At 34.7% G+C, this 17,780-nt stretch overlaps 1 protein-coding gene across 5 annotated transcripts in view; it reads right to left on the bottom strand.

Moving 5' to 3' along the window:
* Window positions 1–17,780, bottom strand: part of Ercc6l2 (ERCC excision repair 6 like 2) — a 213,046-nt gene that overhangs the window by 176,298 nt on the left and 18,968 nt on the right. For all 5 annotated transcript variants that reach the window (XR_011374293.1, XR_011374292.1, XM_070033710.1 and 2 more), the window contains exons 3-9: window positions 15,278–15,397; window positions 11,973–12,166; window positions 9,994–10,155; window positions 9,452–9,659; window positions 4,323–4,463; window positions 2,734–2,847; window positions 1,107–1,226 (exon numbers count right to left, since the gene is read on the bottom strand). Coding sequence is in view for 3 of the 5 variants with exons in the window: in XM_070033710.1 (XP_069889811.1) it covers window positions 1,107–1,226; window positions 2,734–2,847; window positions 4,323–4,463; window positions 9,452–9,659; window positions 9,994–10,155; window positions 11,973–12,166; window positions 15,278–15,397 (1,059 nt within the window). In the remaining 2 variants the exon portion in view is untranslated. The remainder of the gene's footprint in view (window positions 1–1,106; window positions 1,227–2,733; window positions 2,848–4,322; window positions 4,464–9,451; window positions 9,660–9,993; window positions 10,156–11,972; window positions 12,167–15,277; window positions 15,398–17,780) is intronic.

The raw sequence follows: 17,780 nt of genomic DNA, 5'->3' as shown, positions 1-17,780 counted from the left end.
TTCTATTGGCTTAACTTAGGACATTATAAGTGCTCAGTCATAAAGTAATTGAGCTTTTCATATTTTAAAAACTTGAATTCAGTGAAATGGATAAAAAGATTTACTACTATTAGGAAATACTAGGTTTGAATTATTTTTGTGATAATAACATGATTTTCTCACTAATATAAACCTGTCTATTTAAAATACATAAAATTTTAATGTAATCATCCTGAAGAATTACTTTTCTATATTATGTTTTATTTCACTGAATTTAAAGATCCCAAGCAACTAAGCCCTGGTGAGGTTATCTAGATTAACTCTAAAAGTATTTCCAGAAAAAACAAAACTTGACTACTTTGAATTACTTCTTTTTTATTCCTTTTGCCAAAAGAAATAAATAGTTTACCTTTTCCTTAATTATAACATATAGTTGAAGAGTGTTTTATAAAAAGCTATGAATTCTTAAATAAAGGTTCTTGATAGTTATGAAAGGGTTAAGCAAACTCATTTTGTTAGAAGGAGGCTGGAGGCTGTCAACATTTCCTGTTGCTGTCAGGGGCAATGCCCAGAGGCTTAGGTCATGGTTGGAGAAGCTAGCCTTGGTTTTCACTCCTCCTTCAGTAATATATCACCAAGAGTAACATGGCTACAGGTCCATTCCTCTACATAACAAATGTTCCCTTGCAAACTTTTAATTGAGGTCAGCAAGCAAAAAACATAGGCAGAAAGTATACAGACATAAAAGTTTTACCCAAAATGAACTCTTAAAGAGGTTCCTTTCTCTAATTCTAGGCTCACGCCAACCTTTCCTCCCTTACCTTCCTGTTTAGCATTAACACTTAGGTTTCCAGCAGGACAGCTATGACACATGTGATAAGAGCACACATTTTAAGAAGGTCTAAGTCTAGTATATTAGTAAGGAGGGTTTATATTTGATACAACTGCCATATAGAAGCCACCTGTATACACAATGAATGAGGAAATGCTAACAGAACTATTATAGTTATTTAGAGCCACAGTCTCTCCTGAATATCTGAGCACCTGTCTAATTTGTATTGCTGATGTGCCAGTGGATAATTTTTTCTGTATCATCTCTATATTCAGCTTGAAAGAAGAGCATGTACCTTCATTTTTCCACTGTATTTAGGGTCAGAAAGTGTTTCAAAGGCTGCATTTTTGCTTTTCTGCACAAAATCTGGGAACTTGGAAAATACCTGATCACATATCCTTTCGATAAGTGTTTCCTTGAAGAAAAGGTAAAAAAAGAGATTAACACATTTAAACTTCAATAAATTGAAGTCATTTACAAAATAAAATTCTACTCACAAGGAATATTTATTTACTTTGAAGATTTTGCCTTAAGTTGAATAAATAATTCAGAAAATCTTAAAATGGTATTTTAAAAATACATAACTCTGATGAATTATTAATGATACAGCTACTAATTTTATCATTACTTTGTTTTTAAGAGTTCTAAAACAAGGAGGCAAACACTCTCCAAAGAGTAAATAACATTAATCAAGAGTAAATAACACTAATCAAAGAACAGAATTAAATTCTTATTGAATTTCAAAATTGCATTTCAGTAGCATTAACTGTAATATAAAAGGAAAATATCATTGCATAAAAGTCAAGATATTTTTAGTTATGCTGTGCTCTAGAACAAGAAACAACTGAAATCACCAAAACAAATTATTATTTTTAACCCTAAACTTGGAAATTACTGATTTCTGAAAGTTTGGGAAATAGTCCTAAAAATTATCAAAGAGACTATAGGTCCTGTTTACCTAGTAGAATAAATATAATTTGTTATGTTATTAGTGGAATAGGTCTGGTTTTCCAATATCTTCATAATTACAACAAAGGATACTAGGAAAACAAACACATAAGCATTATTAGAAGCTTTAAGCTTAACTTCTTTCACTTTATGAAATGCCCTATTTGCATGTTCTCTCTGATATGTGGAAAGTATATCTAAAATACACTGGGATACAGGATACACATAGTGAGACCTAAAGAGGCTACTCTTAGGATAAAAACACAAAAAAGGCAGTGTCTAAGTGCCTCATCATACATAGCAAAATGAACTCCAAGATATGGAAATGAGACCGACCTCTCTTTTCTTTTTTTATTTACTTTTAATTTTTTTAGTTTATAGTCTTTATTTTTTGATCAGTCTGTCTTTTTCCTTAGAATAGTGTATTCAAGTGTGTATCTTTAGAAAGGCTGGGGGGAGGGTACAGAATTCAAAGGAAAAAGGGTGAAAAATGCAACAGTGGAACTCACTGGGCACTGGTGAAAGTGAATTATGCAACTTGTGGGTAGAGATGGGAGGGAGGGACTGGGAGAGAGTGAGGGAACAGAAGACATTGTACAAAAGGAAATGTATTCATTACTTTCATGTAATTTTAATCCCTCTGTATATTACCTCTATAATAAGGTAAATTAATTTTCAAAAAAGAATTTACATACCACAAAAGAGGGCCATATTCTTAATACCTAAATTTTACTTTTTAAAGAACAGTTTTATTTTATTTTGGTGCTAGGGCTATGCCTAGCATATGCTAGGTAGGTTTTTTCCAGTGAGGTACATCCAAAAGCCCCCTAAATTTTAAAATGAACAAGTCAGTTTCCCCTTAAATTTCATATAAAAGAACTTAGGGATACGAGGTAAGACACTGTATTCCAAATATCAATATCAATATTAAATATCTATAACATCACAAGGAAGTGTAAAAGGCCAACACAAACCTGATACTTGGAGGTACCAGCAGCTTGCAGCAGTGCAACATGGTTGGCTACCTTCTGGAGAACTGTAAGGTAACTGAGATACAAGGTTTTCACTGTTTCACCACGAGAATTGGTCTGTAACCAGAACAATGCATGACATAAAATCAGGAAAGGGACTACCAAGGCTATACAACAGCTTATATTATAATACATACAGCATATTATAATATTCATTGACACAATGAATTCTAAAACAATGATGACCAACAATTAATTTGAACTATCCAAGAACCACTAATGTGCAATCATTTCTGGAGAATCATAATACAACGACATTAAAAGTGGAACTTATTCATCTTCATCATAGCCAGTGACAGAATTGCTGCTGTGGAGTTCTGGTTAAAAAAGCTGATGCAGCGAAATACTATATAGACCCTTTACCCATAAACATGTTTCTAGGTATTCTAGCACACTGGGCTGTCACAAAAATAAGAAGAGATTAATAAAAACAAAAAACAGCTAAACAAGAGCTGGAAGACTGGTTCATGTGCTGGGGGGAGAGGGTAGAACCTCCTAGGAAAACAAAGGAAGCAGAATATAGTCCAACTAAATAAATGCTTACCAGGATTGCTGTGTGTATACAGATATGGGTTTATGATGAGAAAGAAACAAGTGGAAAGAAAAAGGCAATAACCACTGACAAAAAGTAGAAAAGTACAAATGAATTTACTTTTTGTGTGTGTGTGTACATATGTGTGCGCTAGTGCTAGGGCTTGAACTCAGATTCTCTCTTAACTTTTCTGCTCAAGACTGGTACTCCATCACTTCAGCCATACTGCTACTTCTAGCTTTTTGATGGTTAACTGGAGATAGGAGTCTCTCCAATTTGTCTGACTGAGCTGGCATGGGACTGTGATCCTTAGATCTCAACCACTTGAGTAGCTAGGATTACAGGTGTGAATCAACAGTGACTGGTTGAATTTTTCTCATTCTACTAATGCATAGTTTCTATTAAATTGACAGTGTATTTGACATCAGAGCTAATACTTAAGCCTGAAATCAACTAGTAAGTTATTTTGCTAGTAAAAAGTAATGATTAATTTCCTAATTAGAAAATGGTATTCCTGGAAAAGAAGATATTAAATTGCAGGTTTATTTATAAAATAACTTCTTGAAAATACATCTGAATATTATAGTTTGTATGTGGGCACTATCTAATATTGTAAAACATTTTTTAAAACATTAAGCATTGGAGTCACGCCTGCTTTCTTAACTTCTCAGGAGGCTGAGATATGAGGATCACAGTTCAAAACTAGCCACGGCAGGAAGTCCATAAAACTCTTATCTTCAATTGACCACTAGAAAACCAGAAGTGGCACTATGGCTCAAAGTGGCAGAGTGCTAGCCTTGAGCAAAAAAACTTCAGGGTCAGCTCCCAGGCCCTGAGTCTAAGCCTCATGACCACCACCACTAACAACAAAATCCACTTAAAACCTTTAGTTAGAATTAATAAAGTGTCTGAGAAAAAAATTCATTTAGTATGTGCTAGTTGGTGATAGATTGCAGTATAAGGAAAAGCAGAGCAGTAAGGGCATAGACACTACACTTGCCTTATAGCAGCAGTATCGTCTTTTTCGACCACTGTTGCAGGTACAGGGCTGAGAGGACTGAAGTATCAAAGTCACATCTTCTGTTTCTAACACTGTCTGATAGACAGCTTTCTGGAAATCTGTTAAAGAACAATAAACCATCTGACAAGAAAAAATATAAGACAAATATTAGTAATTTTTGCAGCAATAAGATTAACAATCATAATGTACAATGGATTTAATAGATTGTAATACTGAAAATTGCTCACAAGCTAATTTTCCCTCTGGTGCATCATTATGACAACTTCTCACAATTCTTTTCTCTGCTCCTCACCTTACACTACACGATAAACATTGTAAGAGCATTTTTAACCCCAGAGATTTGCTTCTGGTTAAAAGGAAATATAATATAATATGTTATATGAATTACTTATATATTTTCTCAGTATATTCTGGGTTTTCTCAAAGGTTCTCTATCGGTCCACTATGTAAATAAATTTTTAAAAATTTAGACCAAAGGAAAAGATAAAAAAAAAAGAATCTCAGAACCACTGTATGAATAATAAATACTTCCTGAAAATATTTGGAAAACTCAGAAAAACATTTAAAATTTCATATTAATGAAATGTTATTTGTATTTAATATCTTGCTATAAAGTCCTAAGATTAATAATTAAGTAAATATACATAAAAGGAACACAAGTTGTTCTTTCTTGCCCAATTTGAAGTCAAGAAGAAAATATGATAAAACAATGCACTAAGTTATAAAGAAGATCATTTGATGTTATTTCCAATAACACTAGAAATTACTAAAATTCTCCTAGCTGTATCCCTAGAGTCCTGGACTAAAAACATCCACCATAATAGGACACTTAGGAATGGAACAAAACAGAAAAGTTACCTACTTGCAAAAATTTATAGATATATTACCAGGAGAATAATATTGTAAATAATACATATGTATTTAGTTGATATAGGAATGTCTCCAAAATGTTTTTAAAAATCTATCAAATATTACACATTGATACCCATCTTGAATGAAATTACGTATATAAAAACAAGGAATATACAGAAGGTAGAAATCAATTATTACAACATGGAGACTGAGTTGTTTATACAATAACATTCCTTTTTCTGTAATGTGTTATGCCCTCTTGACTAAACCTGAGACATTAAAAATAGATGTTTCCCCTATTTGCAATAACTAGTATATGTCTAGGATAATCTTATCAGATGAGCAGAAAAGCTCAAAAGCTATGTACATATAACCATATAAGATGAAGCTATTTGAACCTCAAGATAAGGACACAAGAGGTTTTTCTTTGTTGTTGTTTTTAATATAGTACATGATTTTTTTTGGTTTCTTTTGTAAGTTCTTCCCCCTATGGTATATTCCCTGTTGTCACGGTATTTGATTCTGGTACCCTGCATCTTGTCTATACATTTATCTAATTTGGAGAGGGGAAGGGGAATAACAAAATGCTGAAACAAAGACATAGGATGACCCATTACAACAATGATACTCACAAGAAACTATGTTGGAAATGATCTTTACAACTTTGGGGGGGGAGGGCGTGAAAGAGGTAAGGGAGGGAAGGGATAGTAGGAGAAAAATAAAGAAGAGGGTAACAATGTTTGACAAGAAATGTACTTATTATCTTACTCATGTAACTGTAACCCCTCTGTACAGCATCTTTACAAAAAATAAAAATTTTTTTAAAAATTTGAAAGAGCCACTAAAGTTATCCATCCCTCTCGACTAAACTTGAGACATCAAAAATAGATGCTACAGAAAGGAGTGAAAAACTTTTGGGATCCTGACCACAGGCTAACATTTTCTTAATAAAGACCCAGAAACACAACAAATCAAAGAAAGGTTGAACAAATAGGATTGCATTAAACTTCAGAGCTTCTTCATGGCAAAGGACATAGTTAGCAAGATCAACAGAAAGCCCACAGATTAGGAGAGGATCTTCACTAGCCATACAACAGACAAGGGCTTCATATCTAAAATATTCTTAGAACTCAAAAAATTAAATCCCCCAAAAACAAATCCTCAAAGAAATAACTGCCCCATTAACAAGTGGGCTAAAGACTTAAAAGAGAGACTTCTTTGAAGAGGAAATAAGAATGGCCAGTAGACACATGAAATGCTCAACTTCTCTGCCCATAAAAGAAATGCAAATAAAAACAACATTGAGGGGCTGGGAAGGTGGCTCAGTGGTAGAGTGCTTGCCTTGCATGTATGAGGCCCTGAGTTTGATTCCTCAGCAGAAAAAACTGGGAGTGGTGCTGTGGCTCAAGTGGTAGAGTGCTAGCCTTGTACTGAAGAGCCGAGGGACAAGGCCTAGGCCCAGAGTTCAGGCCCCAAGATCGACAAAACAAAAACAAAAACAAAACAAACAAACAAAAAATTGAGATTCCACCTTGCCCCAGTTAGAATGACTATAATCAAAAAATCTAGTAACAACAGATACTGGAGGGTACGTGGCCAAAAGGGAACCCTATTGCAGTGTTGGTGGGAGTGTAAACTTGTTCAATCACTCTGGAAAGCAGTATGGAGGTTCCTCAAAATACTATACAGAGCTCCCCCTCAAAATACTATACAGAGCTCCCCTATGACCCAGCAATCCTACTTCTGGGCATTTACCCATGGTCAAAAACAAGACCATACTAAAGCTACCAACACAACTATGTTTATTGCAGGGAAATGGATGGAGCTAGAAGAAATAATGTTGAGTGAGGTAAGCCAAGAGCAGAGACAAACAGCACATGGTCTCTCTGATAAGTGGATGCTAAATCCAAAATGTAAAGTGATATGACAAAATTAACAAGACTTAAGAAACAAAGGACTTCCACTCATCTGGTCGAATCACTACTAAATAACCCCATGCTGCTGATCACATATATGGTATATATGTGCACACTGGAGGGAAACCAGGAGGAGGACACAGAACTAGAGGGAATCAGGGAAAAACATACAACAGCAGGACCCATCAGCTGCACTGGACATTGACCAAAATGAACTAAGCAACTCAATGGCAGCGATGGGAGGGAGGGAACGAGTGGGAAAGAGGGAACAGCTGACGCTATGCAAAACAAAAGAAATGTACTCATAAATGTTATAGACCATGATAGACAATTTGCTCCATTAAAATTAGAATGTGTTTGTGACTTTAAGTAAGCATCACTATCCTACAATACTGTGAAATTTGGGAAATTATGTAACCACTTAATCAAAATAAAAAATTTGGAAAAAAAAAGAAAATGTGATATATATATATATATATATATATATATATGTATATATATATATATATATATGAATTCTATACTTCCATCAGAAAGAATGACACCATCCCAATTTGTTAGGAAATGGAACGAGTTAGATAATAACATTTCTTAAACTTCTCTTATTTATGCATTTCAGAGCAACCATGTGAGACAAGCTTATTATTTCTATTTAATAAATTTTTAAAAATCAACATTTTTGCTAATTCAGCAAATTTTTGCAAACTGTTCCAAGTCATAAAACTTAAGTGGGAGAGCCATTATTCAAGCCTATAGTATTTCATTTCAGTTCATGTTTTAAATCTTTAAGCGTAAGTCTCTCTTCATATATTTATACTTTTGTTGTTCCAACTGAAAAAATAATACATAAACATATACATACAAGTATGTCTATATATACACACAAGAGTTGCATAAAACATTTGTAAAAAGTAGAGGAGTTCATAAGGGATTTCATACAATCTTCGCTTTAAATATCAACAGTGATATATCAATTACCCCAGTTGCATATTAGTATCATACTTTCAAATCTACCTTTTCAAAGTAATAGAATATCCGATGATAAGAGGGTATCTGTTATGGCTTAAATATGAAATATATGCCATAGGCTCATGCCTTAAAACCTAGGTTCCCAAGTGGTGGTTTTGGAAAGCACCAGGTAAGCCACACTGGAGGAAGTTGGTCACTGGGGGCGACATTGAGGTATCCTGTCTCTAGGCCTTTCTGCTTCCTTTCTACCAAGAGGTGAACAAGTTTCTCTGCCACAGGCTTTCTCAGTCATGATGTTCTGCCTCAGAAACATGGAGCCAAGTGATAATGATCCCAAATAAATCCTTCGTTCAAGTAGTTCTCTCAGGGGTTTTATCACAACAATAAGAAATATAAATCTAATGGTATTTGGTATGATTCCCCTTACCTCTAAAACCACTGACTAGGAATCTTTATTCTATTTCTCAGGTATAAGATTGAAAAACTATAAAAGATCATTGAAATTTTGAAAAAAAATCTTAAAAATCAATTCAGACTTTCTACAATTTTCTACAAATTCAAAAATATTAGGTTAATCATACAACTGCAATTTATATAAAAAAATCTTTAAAACTTCTTTAACCACTTTGGGCATATAACTAGAATGAAGGTAACAAAGAACATACTAGATGGTAGTATAGGAACTACAGTATGTGAATGTAAAACTGTTTAGATAGAGAAGATTCTGCTTCCTTAAGGAAGAATTATATCAAAAATAGTGATAAGAAATTAGTTTTAATGTACGTTGTCATGGTGTAGGTATTAAATGCCACCCAAGGCTATATACTAAAGGCTTAGTCACCAGTGTTTGGCATTGTTGGGAGATGAACCTTTAGAATCTGGGGCTTAGTGGAAGGATGTGAGGGCACTGGGTACATGCCCTTGAAGGGAATATCTTGCAGTATTATTGTGTCTGATTTTTTTCTTCCCAGCACTATGAGGTAAGCGTTTCCGTTCACTATGCACTCTCTGCCACTATGTTCTACCATTGTCTAAAGCAATAGGGGTGAATGCGTGGGATTGTAACCATGAGACAAAATAAATCCTTCTTCCTTTTAAGTTGACTTATCTGTAGTATTTATCATTACAATGGAAAGCTGACCCACATATACACCAGCAATAAACCTGGTAGCCATCAGATTAGCAAGGAAAACTTACAAGTTCAATTAATGTCTCCTGAAATTGGCCATGTGACATTTCTCCCCTCCCAAGGAAGAATAAAGATCCCCAAATTATATTCATAAAATACCACGGAGATAGACTTCCTCTTAAAAAAGGCAAGTTTTTGGCAAAAAATGAGATAAAATTAATACACATAAATGTAACCCTTACCCTGTCTTCCTTCTTAGGCAACTGATCCTTGATAAGAGTCTTAGTACGTCTAAGAAACCAGCCAGACATCCTCTTTGCAAGCCTCTGCATAGCTTTTCGGCCAGTAGCTAATTCTCTTTTCGTTGCTGTGTGTCTCTGACCATGTTCTACTGGGTCAGAAAATTGCTTTTTGAAGTACATCCTCGTACCTAGAAGTCCTGGCACAGCCCTTTATAAAGACAATAAGCAAAATGTTATAATCTTATTAAGTAAAAAGAAAAACACTTTTGTTTTTAAGAAATATCTCCCTTCACTTGCTTATTAATAACAGCAAAAACAGAATTTCTTTAAGGCTGTTTTGGCAACTTTATAATTGAAAATGATGATGAAATTGATAAGGTTCTGTTTTCAGGACCAAAAGCATTACAATAAGACAGCTTTTCATGGGACTCTGTATAACTTGTTTGAGAACAAATACTTCTCCACTGATTTTTTTTTCCTCCCCAGGAACAAGATGTAGAAAGCTAAAGATGTATTAAATACTAAAATAAATTTCTGCTCACCAGTCCATAACACACCACAGTTCCTTCATGCTGTTCTGAAGGATGGTCCCAGTGAGGCCGATGCGGACATTACAACATAGAGCTTTCATAGCTTCTGTTACTCTCGCCTTTGGATTCTTGATTCTATGCACTTCATCCACAATGACAGCTGACCATTCCAAACTGCAGAGCAAGAAAACAAGGGGGAAAGCAACCAAAGAGAAAAATCAGTAAAGACACAAGAACACTTGGACAACACCTTATTTAATCTGGTCTTACTGATATTCATAAAACCCTAATACCCAACAACTGTAAAACAAACATTTTCTCAGATGTAAAACAAATATTTTTTAGGTAAAAAAAAACCCTACAAATTATATCTCAATGACATGCTACCATATGCTTACTAAAATGGCCAAAAATAATAAGATGGACAATGCCAATATTAGTGAAGTTATGGAGCAAAAGGACTTGCATATACTCTCAGTAGTGAAATAGCACAACAGCTTAGATTATGCTCCTGATTTCTATTAAGATAAATCAGTGATTATCTATGGTGAGGGTTGAAATATGGCTGCTCATAAAGAAGTAAGAGGAGCCAGGCGCCGGTGGCTCATGCCTGTAATCCCTGCTACTGAGGAGAGTGAGATCTGAGGATCACAGTTTAAAGCCAGCCCGGGCAGAAAAGTCAGTGAGACTCTTATCTCCAATTAACCACTAGAAAACTGGAAGTAGCGCTGTGGCTTAAGAGGTAGAGCGCTTGCCTTGAGCTGAAGAGCGCAGGGACAGCGCCCAAGCCCAGAGTTCAAGCCCCATGACCGACAAAAAAAAAAAAAAAAAAGAAGCAGCAAGAGGAAAAGTTTGAGATAAAAGTATTTTACATCTTGTTTGGGATAATAGTTAAACTCAAGTACCCATTTTTTTGTTTGTTTTTTTAGTGCAGATCCTGAGGTTTTGAACTCAGGCCCTGGGCACAGTGCCTGATTTCAAGGATAGGGTTCCACCTCTAGAGCCACCGCTTTACTTCTGGCTTTTGGTGATTAACTGAAAATAAGAGTCTCAAAGACTTTCTGCCTGGGGCTAGCTTCAAACTGAAACTCTCACATCTCAGCCTTCTGAGTAGCTATGCACTACCAGTGCCTGGCTCAAGTATATATTTTAAAACTAGAAGACCAGTAAACTATGGCTACTGGGTACAGTGGCATGTACCTAGATGCTAGCTCTATAGGAAGCGAAGATTGGAAGATCTGATCATTTTTATCGTCTGTATAGTTTGCTAGAAACACTTCAGAGGCACAGTACTGTTATAAGAATATAAGCCAAAATCCTCCAAGTGGCTACTGTTAGTGAGATGTTCTCCACTTACTTCAGTGTTATCTCCTGTCCATATCCCTGTAACACTTTAAACCACTGTTAATTTCATGTCTGTGTGTGTGTTTGTGTTTTGCTGCTCTATTCTGACATCAGACTGCCATAATTAAAATCATTCATGACAAATGACTCTCCTACACATGAGATTTAGAATAAGTATTTTCAGAAGGGTATCTATATTAAGTTTATGAAATAGAATAAGAAACCAGGTACCAGAGACTCAGGCAAATAATCCTAACCACTCATGAAGCCAAGAGCTGAAGGACCAAGGTTTAAAGTCATCTCAGGCAGAAAAGTCTATGAGACTCTATCAGCAATTAACCAGAAAAATGTTGCACAAGAGGTAGAGCACCAACTGTGGGCAAGAAAGCCAAGTGAGAGTGTAAAGCCCTGACTTTAAACCCTCACATATATGGGGGTGGAAGGAAAGCCATGCATGTGTGTGCGACAACATGTACGTGCGTGCACACACACACATACATACACACACAGAAAAATGATGAACCAGAAACTACAGGAAAACTTATAAAATCTCAAATGAAATTAAAGATACTTCACAGTTTTAAAATAATATTATCAGGGACAAATAGAATTGATGTAAGTAGAATATTAACGCCATGTCTTATTACCTGTTAAGTTCATCCAGACATAATCGTAGTGTTTCATAAGTTGTTAGAGCAACTTCACATTTCCGCTGCTTTACACGAATCAGTTCATTGTCTTTTTTGTTACCATGTAAAACAGTGACTCTGAAATATCCCCAGGTATCCAACTCATCTTTCCAGTTATAGAGGACAGAAAGAGGAGCAACTATTAAGAACATCTAAAAGAAGAAAAAAAAATTATGATTTTTAAGAAATGAAAACCCCAAACTGAAACAATATTAATAGTTCTATCTTTAATTCTGACAAACATCTGGAAAAAAATGATATGAAATTAATACACATAAATGTAACCCTTACCCTGTCTTCTTCTTAGGCAACTGATCCTTGATAAAAGTCTTAGTACATCTAAGAAACCAGCCAGACATCCTCTTTGCAAGCCTCTGCATAGCTTTTCAGCCAGTAGCTAATTCTCTTTTCGTTGCTGTGTGTCTGACCAAATACAACTGATTGACTGGCTATATGTAGACATGAAATACCCTTAGAAACTGAGTTTTACTTAATTAGATTTTTATTAGGACAAAGCCTTGTCCAAAGGAATAGCTATTTTCTTTTTTTTTCTCTTTTTTCTTTATTGTGAACATACTGTACAGAGGGGTTACAATTACATGGGCAAGATAATGAGTACATTTCTTATCAAGCATTGCAGCCTCCTCCTTTGTTTACCCTTCACATCCCTTCCCAGCTTCCCCCCCCACCCCCTCCCACTCAATCCTCCCCCCCCACACCAAAGTTGTAAAGTTCGTTTTTGACATGACAACTTGTACTTTTCATTGTTGAGAGATGAAAGTAACTTCCAAAATAGAGAGAGAAAATAAACTAAGGATCCCAATAGCAAATTTTGGTATTACTAACATGCAAAGAAGGCCAGGGCTTTTTTTTAAATATATGGTTTACTAGATCACTCATTCCTTTTTCATTTTCCTAGTTCATGGTCTCACAAATAATCTCAATTTGAACATATGAAAACTTCACTGGAAAAATTATACCTTACCTCTCTGATTTGTTTATCTATGATTTTGCCTATATTTATTCTCATATATTTGCCCTTCCTACTTGTGACATGAATAGTTTTTCTTTTAAAATGGACCACATAAATCCATAGCAAAACATTAGATTTCTTCTGACTAAAAAAACTAAAACAGTAACAACAAAAACCCTCTTCCTCAACCCTGTATCTCTCTACCTATGACTGTTGATCTAATCCCTCAAGAATTATCCATATTGATTATCTCAACTCTCCTCCTAATCTCTCTTGAACTTATGTAAACAGGACTTCTGCCTTATTGCCTAAGCTATAGTTTGACCCTCAAAACACCCTGAGTTAAAGGCTTGATCACCAAGGGAAGGTATGCACCCTTTAAGAGATAAGGCCTAGTAGGATGAGGTTAGTTCACTGTTAGTATGTCCTTGGAGGGAATATTGGGACCCTGATAGCTTTCTGTCTCTACTTCTTACTTTCTAGTCCTTGTGAAGTAAGAAGTTTCCTCTGCCAAGAAGTTTCCACTCAATATGATGTGCTGCCTGTCACAGGCCCTAAAGGAACAAGCCAAGTAACCATAAACTGAAACACCCAAAACTGTGATCCAAAACAAAGCTTTCCTCCTCATAAGTTGTTCGTATATTTTTTCAGATGACAGAAAGGTGACTAATGTTGTTCCAACTACAATTATGTAGTACTCCTACTGCATAGTGAGTAATGATTTATGTTGCTTCCATCCACATTTATGTGGCAGGGAATACTACACAGTTGTAGACAACACAATATACATCAAACATTAAAAACACTTCAGCGTCGAAGTAAGCACAAAGAAAACACCAAGGCTATGTTATCTGATGCAAGAAACCTAGAAATCAACAGCAAAGGCTAAGTTATCCTATAACTCTGTACTCCAATAGTAAAGTTATCTAGAATTTAGTAGTCATTAATAATTGAAAAAGGAGTGAAAAGACTAGTTATGAAAGCATGGAGTGCAGTCAAAGTAGGATGCTCAGTACTCCAACGGCTTTACTGGAATTTACTAAAATATGAGAAACACTAAAAATAAATGAATTAGTCAGCTGAATAAAACAGATTAGCAGTGTATATTACGGCAAGGAATTTACGTATATGTATGTGTCTATACATGCAATTATACACACTGAGACATAGAAAAAGAAAGGAGGAGGGAGAAGCAGTACCAGTGACAACTGAGGTGATTATTAGCATATCTTTAACACACAATCAATAGGGGTCTTTCTTTTTTCATCTCTGACATTTATTTATTTATCATTGTCAAGGTGAAGGGTTACAGTTTCATAAGCAAGGTAACAAGTACATTTCTTGTCAAATTTGTTACCCCTCTTTTCATTTTCTCCTACTTTCCCACCCCCAACCCCCCCAAGTTGTACAGATCATTTCCAACATATTGTCTTGTGTATATCACTGTTGCATTGGTTCCGCCCTTGGCCTTTGTCTCACCATTCTGTTGTTCCCCTTCCCTTCCTTAATTCAAATAAATGTATATACGTACCAGGGTACCAAAATCAAACCCAGTGACAACAGGGATTATACCATAGGGGGAAGAGCATACAAAAGAAACAAAAAAAAAAAATCACATAGTACATTAAAAACAACAAAAAGAAAAACCTTTTGCACTCCTCACAGAACAGTGTTTAGAAGGTATTCCTTCCCCCATCACCTCTGATTTTTGTTCTTTTATTTTTATTTATTTCTATTTTATTACTATCATAAATGTGATGTTCAGAGGGGTTACTATTTCAGAAGTCAGGTAATGACTACATTTCTTTTTGGACAATATCACCCCTTCCTTTGCTCATTCTGATTTTTGTTCTTACTAATATACTTTAAATATCCTCATAGTTAAATTTTAGAATTTACTTTTTTCCTCTTTTTTCTCTCAGCAGACATAAGAGACATGTAAGATACATACACATTCAATAGTGACATTCAGAACCAAAAAAACCCAACAAAATCCAGGGCTAAAATTAACATTACATAAAATACACTAAGAATCCAACTGTATATAACACTCAGGCTGTAGTTATACCATTGAAAGACTGAAATTCTTAAATGATTTCAAGTTAAAATTATATTTCACTATTCTGAAAGATGAAATAGATGAAATAGATAACCTTTAGCAAATTAAACCAATATCAGAAGTATTGATGTATTAAATTTTTATGTTTTAAATTTATACTGTTATGTGGATTAAAACACTTCTCTGTGCTATCAGAGTACCAACTTTATGAGGTATTTCTAGATAGTTTACCTTTTTTGCTACACAAGAAGGGTCCTTTTTCATACTTCTCAGTAAAAACTCTGGCATATTATTGACAATATCTTCACGAGTTCCTTTCTTATGTAAAACTGCTGCCAGAAATGAGATAACCTGGGGAAAAAAAGACCTTTTCAGTCACTACGTATAATTTATCATGATATATAAAATTTTGCTGCTTACATGATTGTCCAATCAATTACAGAGTATGTACAAAGATGTTTGCTAGTGATAAAAATTTAACATAAAACATCAGTATTGACTTTATTTTTTAAATATTTTAAAATTTTATTTATTGTTATTGTAAAGGTGATATACAGAGGGGTGACAGCTATAAAAGTCAGGTAAAGAGTACATTTCTTTTCTTTTTTTTTTGGGGGGGGTCCAGTCGTGGGGCCTGAACTCTGGGCCTGGGCACTGTCCCTCAGCTCTTCAGCTCAAGGCTAGCGCTCTACCAGTTGAGCTACAGTGCCACTTCTGGCTTTTTTCTTTTTGCTTATGTGGTACTGAGGAACCAAATCCAGAGCTTCAGGCATGCAAGGCAAGAGCTCTACCACTGAGTCACCTTCCCAACCGCCAAGAGTACATTTCTTTATGAACAATGTTGTCACCCCTTCCCTTGCTCTCCCCATCTTTCCCTCCCGTCTCCATAAAGTTCATTTTCTATATAGTGTCTAGTGTCATTGCTCCATTTGTTCATTCTTTGTCCCACCATTTCTGTGCCTTTCCTGACCCTTCCAAAAACAGATGAACAAACAAGACAAAAGGAAAACAAAAACAGTAACAAAGGAAAAAAAATTTGTTTCCATTTCCTGGAGTTCATTTAGATAAATATTATTTTATATGATCACATGTACATAACTATTGCATTTATCCAATAGAATACAAACAAGGCCACACTAAAGCTACCAGCACTGCAATATTGTTAACCACAGCCAAGATATGGAATCAACCCAGATACCCTTTAGTGGATGAATGGATCATGTTAAGTGTGGTGTATCTACACAATGGAATTCTACTCATCCATTATAAAGAATGATACTGTACCATTTATAAGGAAATGGAAAGATATGGAAAAAAATTATACTAAGCAAAGTAAGCAAGATCAAAAGAAACATAGGTAGCATGGTTTCCCTCATCTGTGGTAACTAGACTGTGTCTATACAAGTAAATACATTGGATGGTAGAAAAAAAAATAACTGAGGCATGATAAATTATACAGGTCTTAAGGAATTCACAGAGTGAAATTAAAGGATATTTTTAAGAGAGGATCACTGATTTTATTTTTATTAACAAACAAATGTATAATAATGTTACCTTTGAAGCAATAAGAAAATAAAATTTTCACATTGCCAATTTTCCATGATTAATAACTTCTGATTACTTGATTTGTGCTTAACTATATCGATTGGGATATTATCTTACTAAGTTTCTATCCTGTATTAGAATAAAGTGTATGCATTCTTCTTACCTGGTAGAAAATAAACTTCTCAAAAGGGGCAATACTTGACTCGTAAGTATATGTACTTAAATGTTTGAGATAAATAAAATGGAATGGTAGAATATTAAGACAGCTTCATATAATTACTTAATATATACATTGTGTATAGTAGTTATGTCCCCTGCAAAAAATCATCACATGAAAACGACAAAAAAATACTAATAAAAAAGGACACATAATCTCATATAATGAATACCAAGAAACATTAAAACAAGTTGTTTCAAATGTTAGTTTAGGTTGCTTAGCAGCCATGTGAACTCAAACTAGGTGGTGAACCTCCATGATAAAAATAATATTGACAGCAGGCTGTTTTGAAGACATAGGGGAAAATGCATATATGTTATCCAAATAAGGGGAAAGATCTCATCATTAAAAAAATTCCAGAAATATTAAAACTTAAAAGAAATAATTGTTCAATAAAACAAAAAATATCTTTAACATGAAGAAACCCATAATCTGAAATTTGAGTAACAGAAGTAAAATGATAATGGATACTTCTAGAAATAAAAGCTGATGATTTTCAAAGTTGGTTTTTTAAAAAAAAATCAACTATTAAATATGTGCTAAGAACCTCAAGTCTTTGCTCAAGAAGTAAAAATTACCATAAATCTACAAGCAGCTCCAACAACTGCAACTGAATTAGAAGGTACACAAATACAATTACAATACTCTGACATCATTAGGTTGCCAAGAATGAAAGATAAACACAATTTAAACAGATTTTTGATAAGTAAAAAATGTCTGTTGAAAGGCTTGTCATAGTGGTACATGCTTATAATCTCAGCTGTTTGGCAGGTAGATGTAGGAAGACTGTTATGGGAGACCAGCTTGGACAAAAAGTTATTAAGACCGTATCTCAAAAACAAGCCAGGGGAGGTAGTATGCACCTGTAATCCCAGATACTTAAGAGGGAGAAATAGGAAGATAGCAGTAAAAGACCCTATCTAAAACATAACTAAAGACAAAAGGATTGGGAGTATAACTCAAGTGGTATAG

This window comes from Dipodomys merriami, unplaced genomic scaffold (assembly GCF_024711535.1).
Source record: "Dipodomys merriami isolate MVZ:Mamm:240054 unplaced genomic scaffold, mDipMer1.0.p SCAF_22, whole genome shotgun sequence".
NCBI classification, from domain to species: domain Eukaryota; kingdom Metazoa; phylum Chordata; class Mammalia; order Rodentia; family Heteromyidae; genus Dipodomys; species Dipodomys merriami.
The sequence above is the reverse complement of the archived record's forward strand: the minus strand, read 5'-3'. Positions and strand labels throughout refer to the sequence as shown.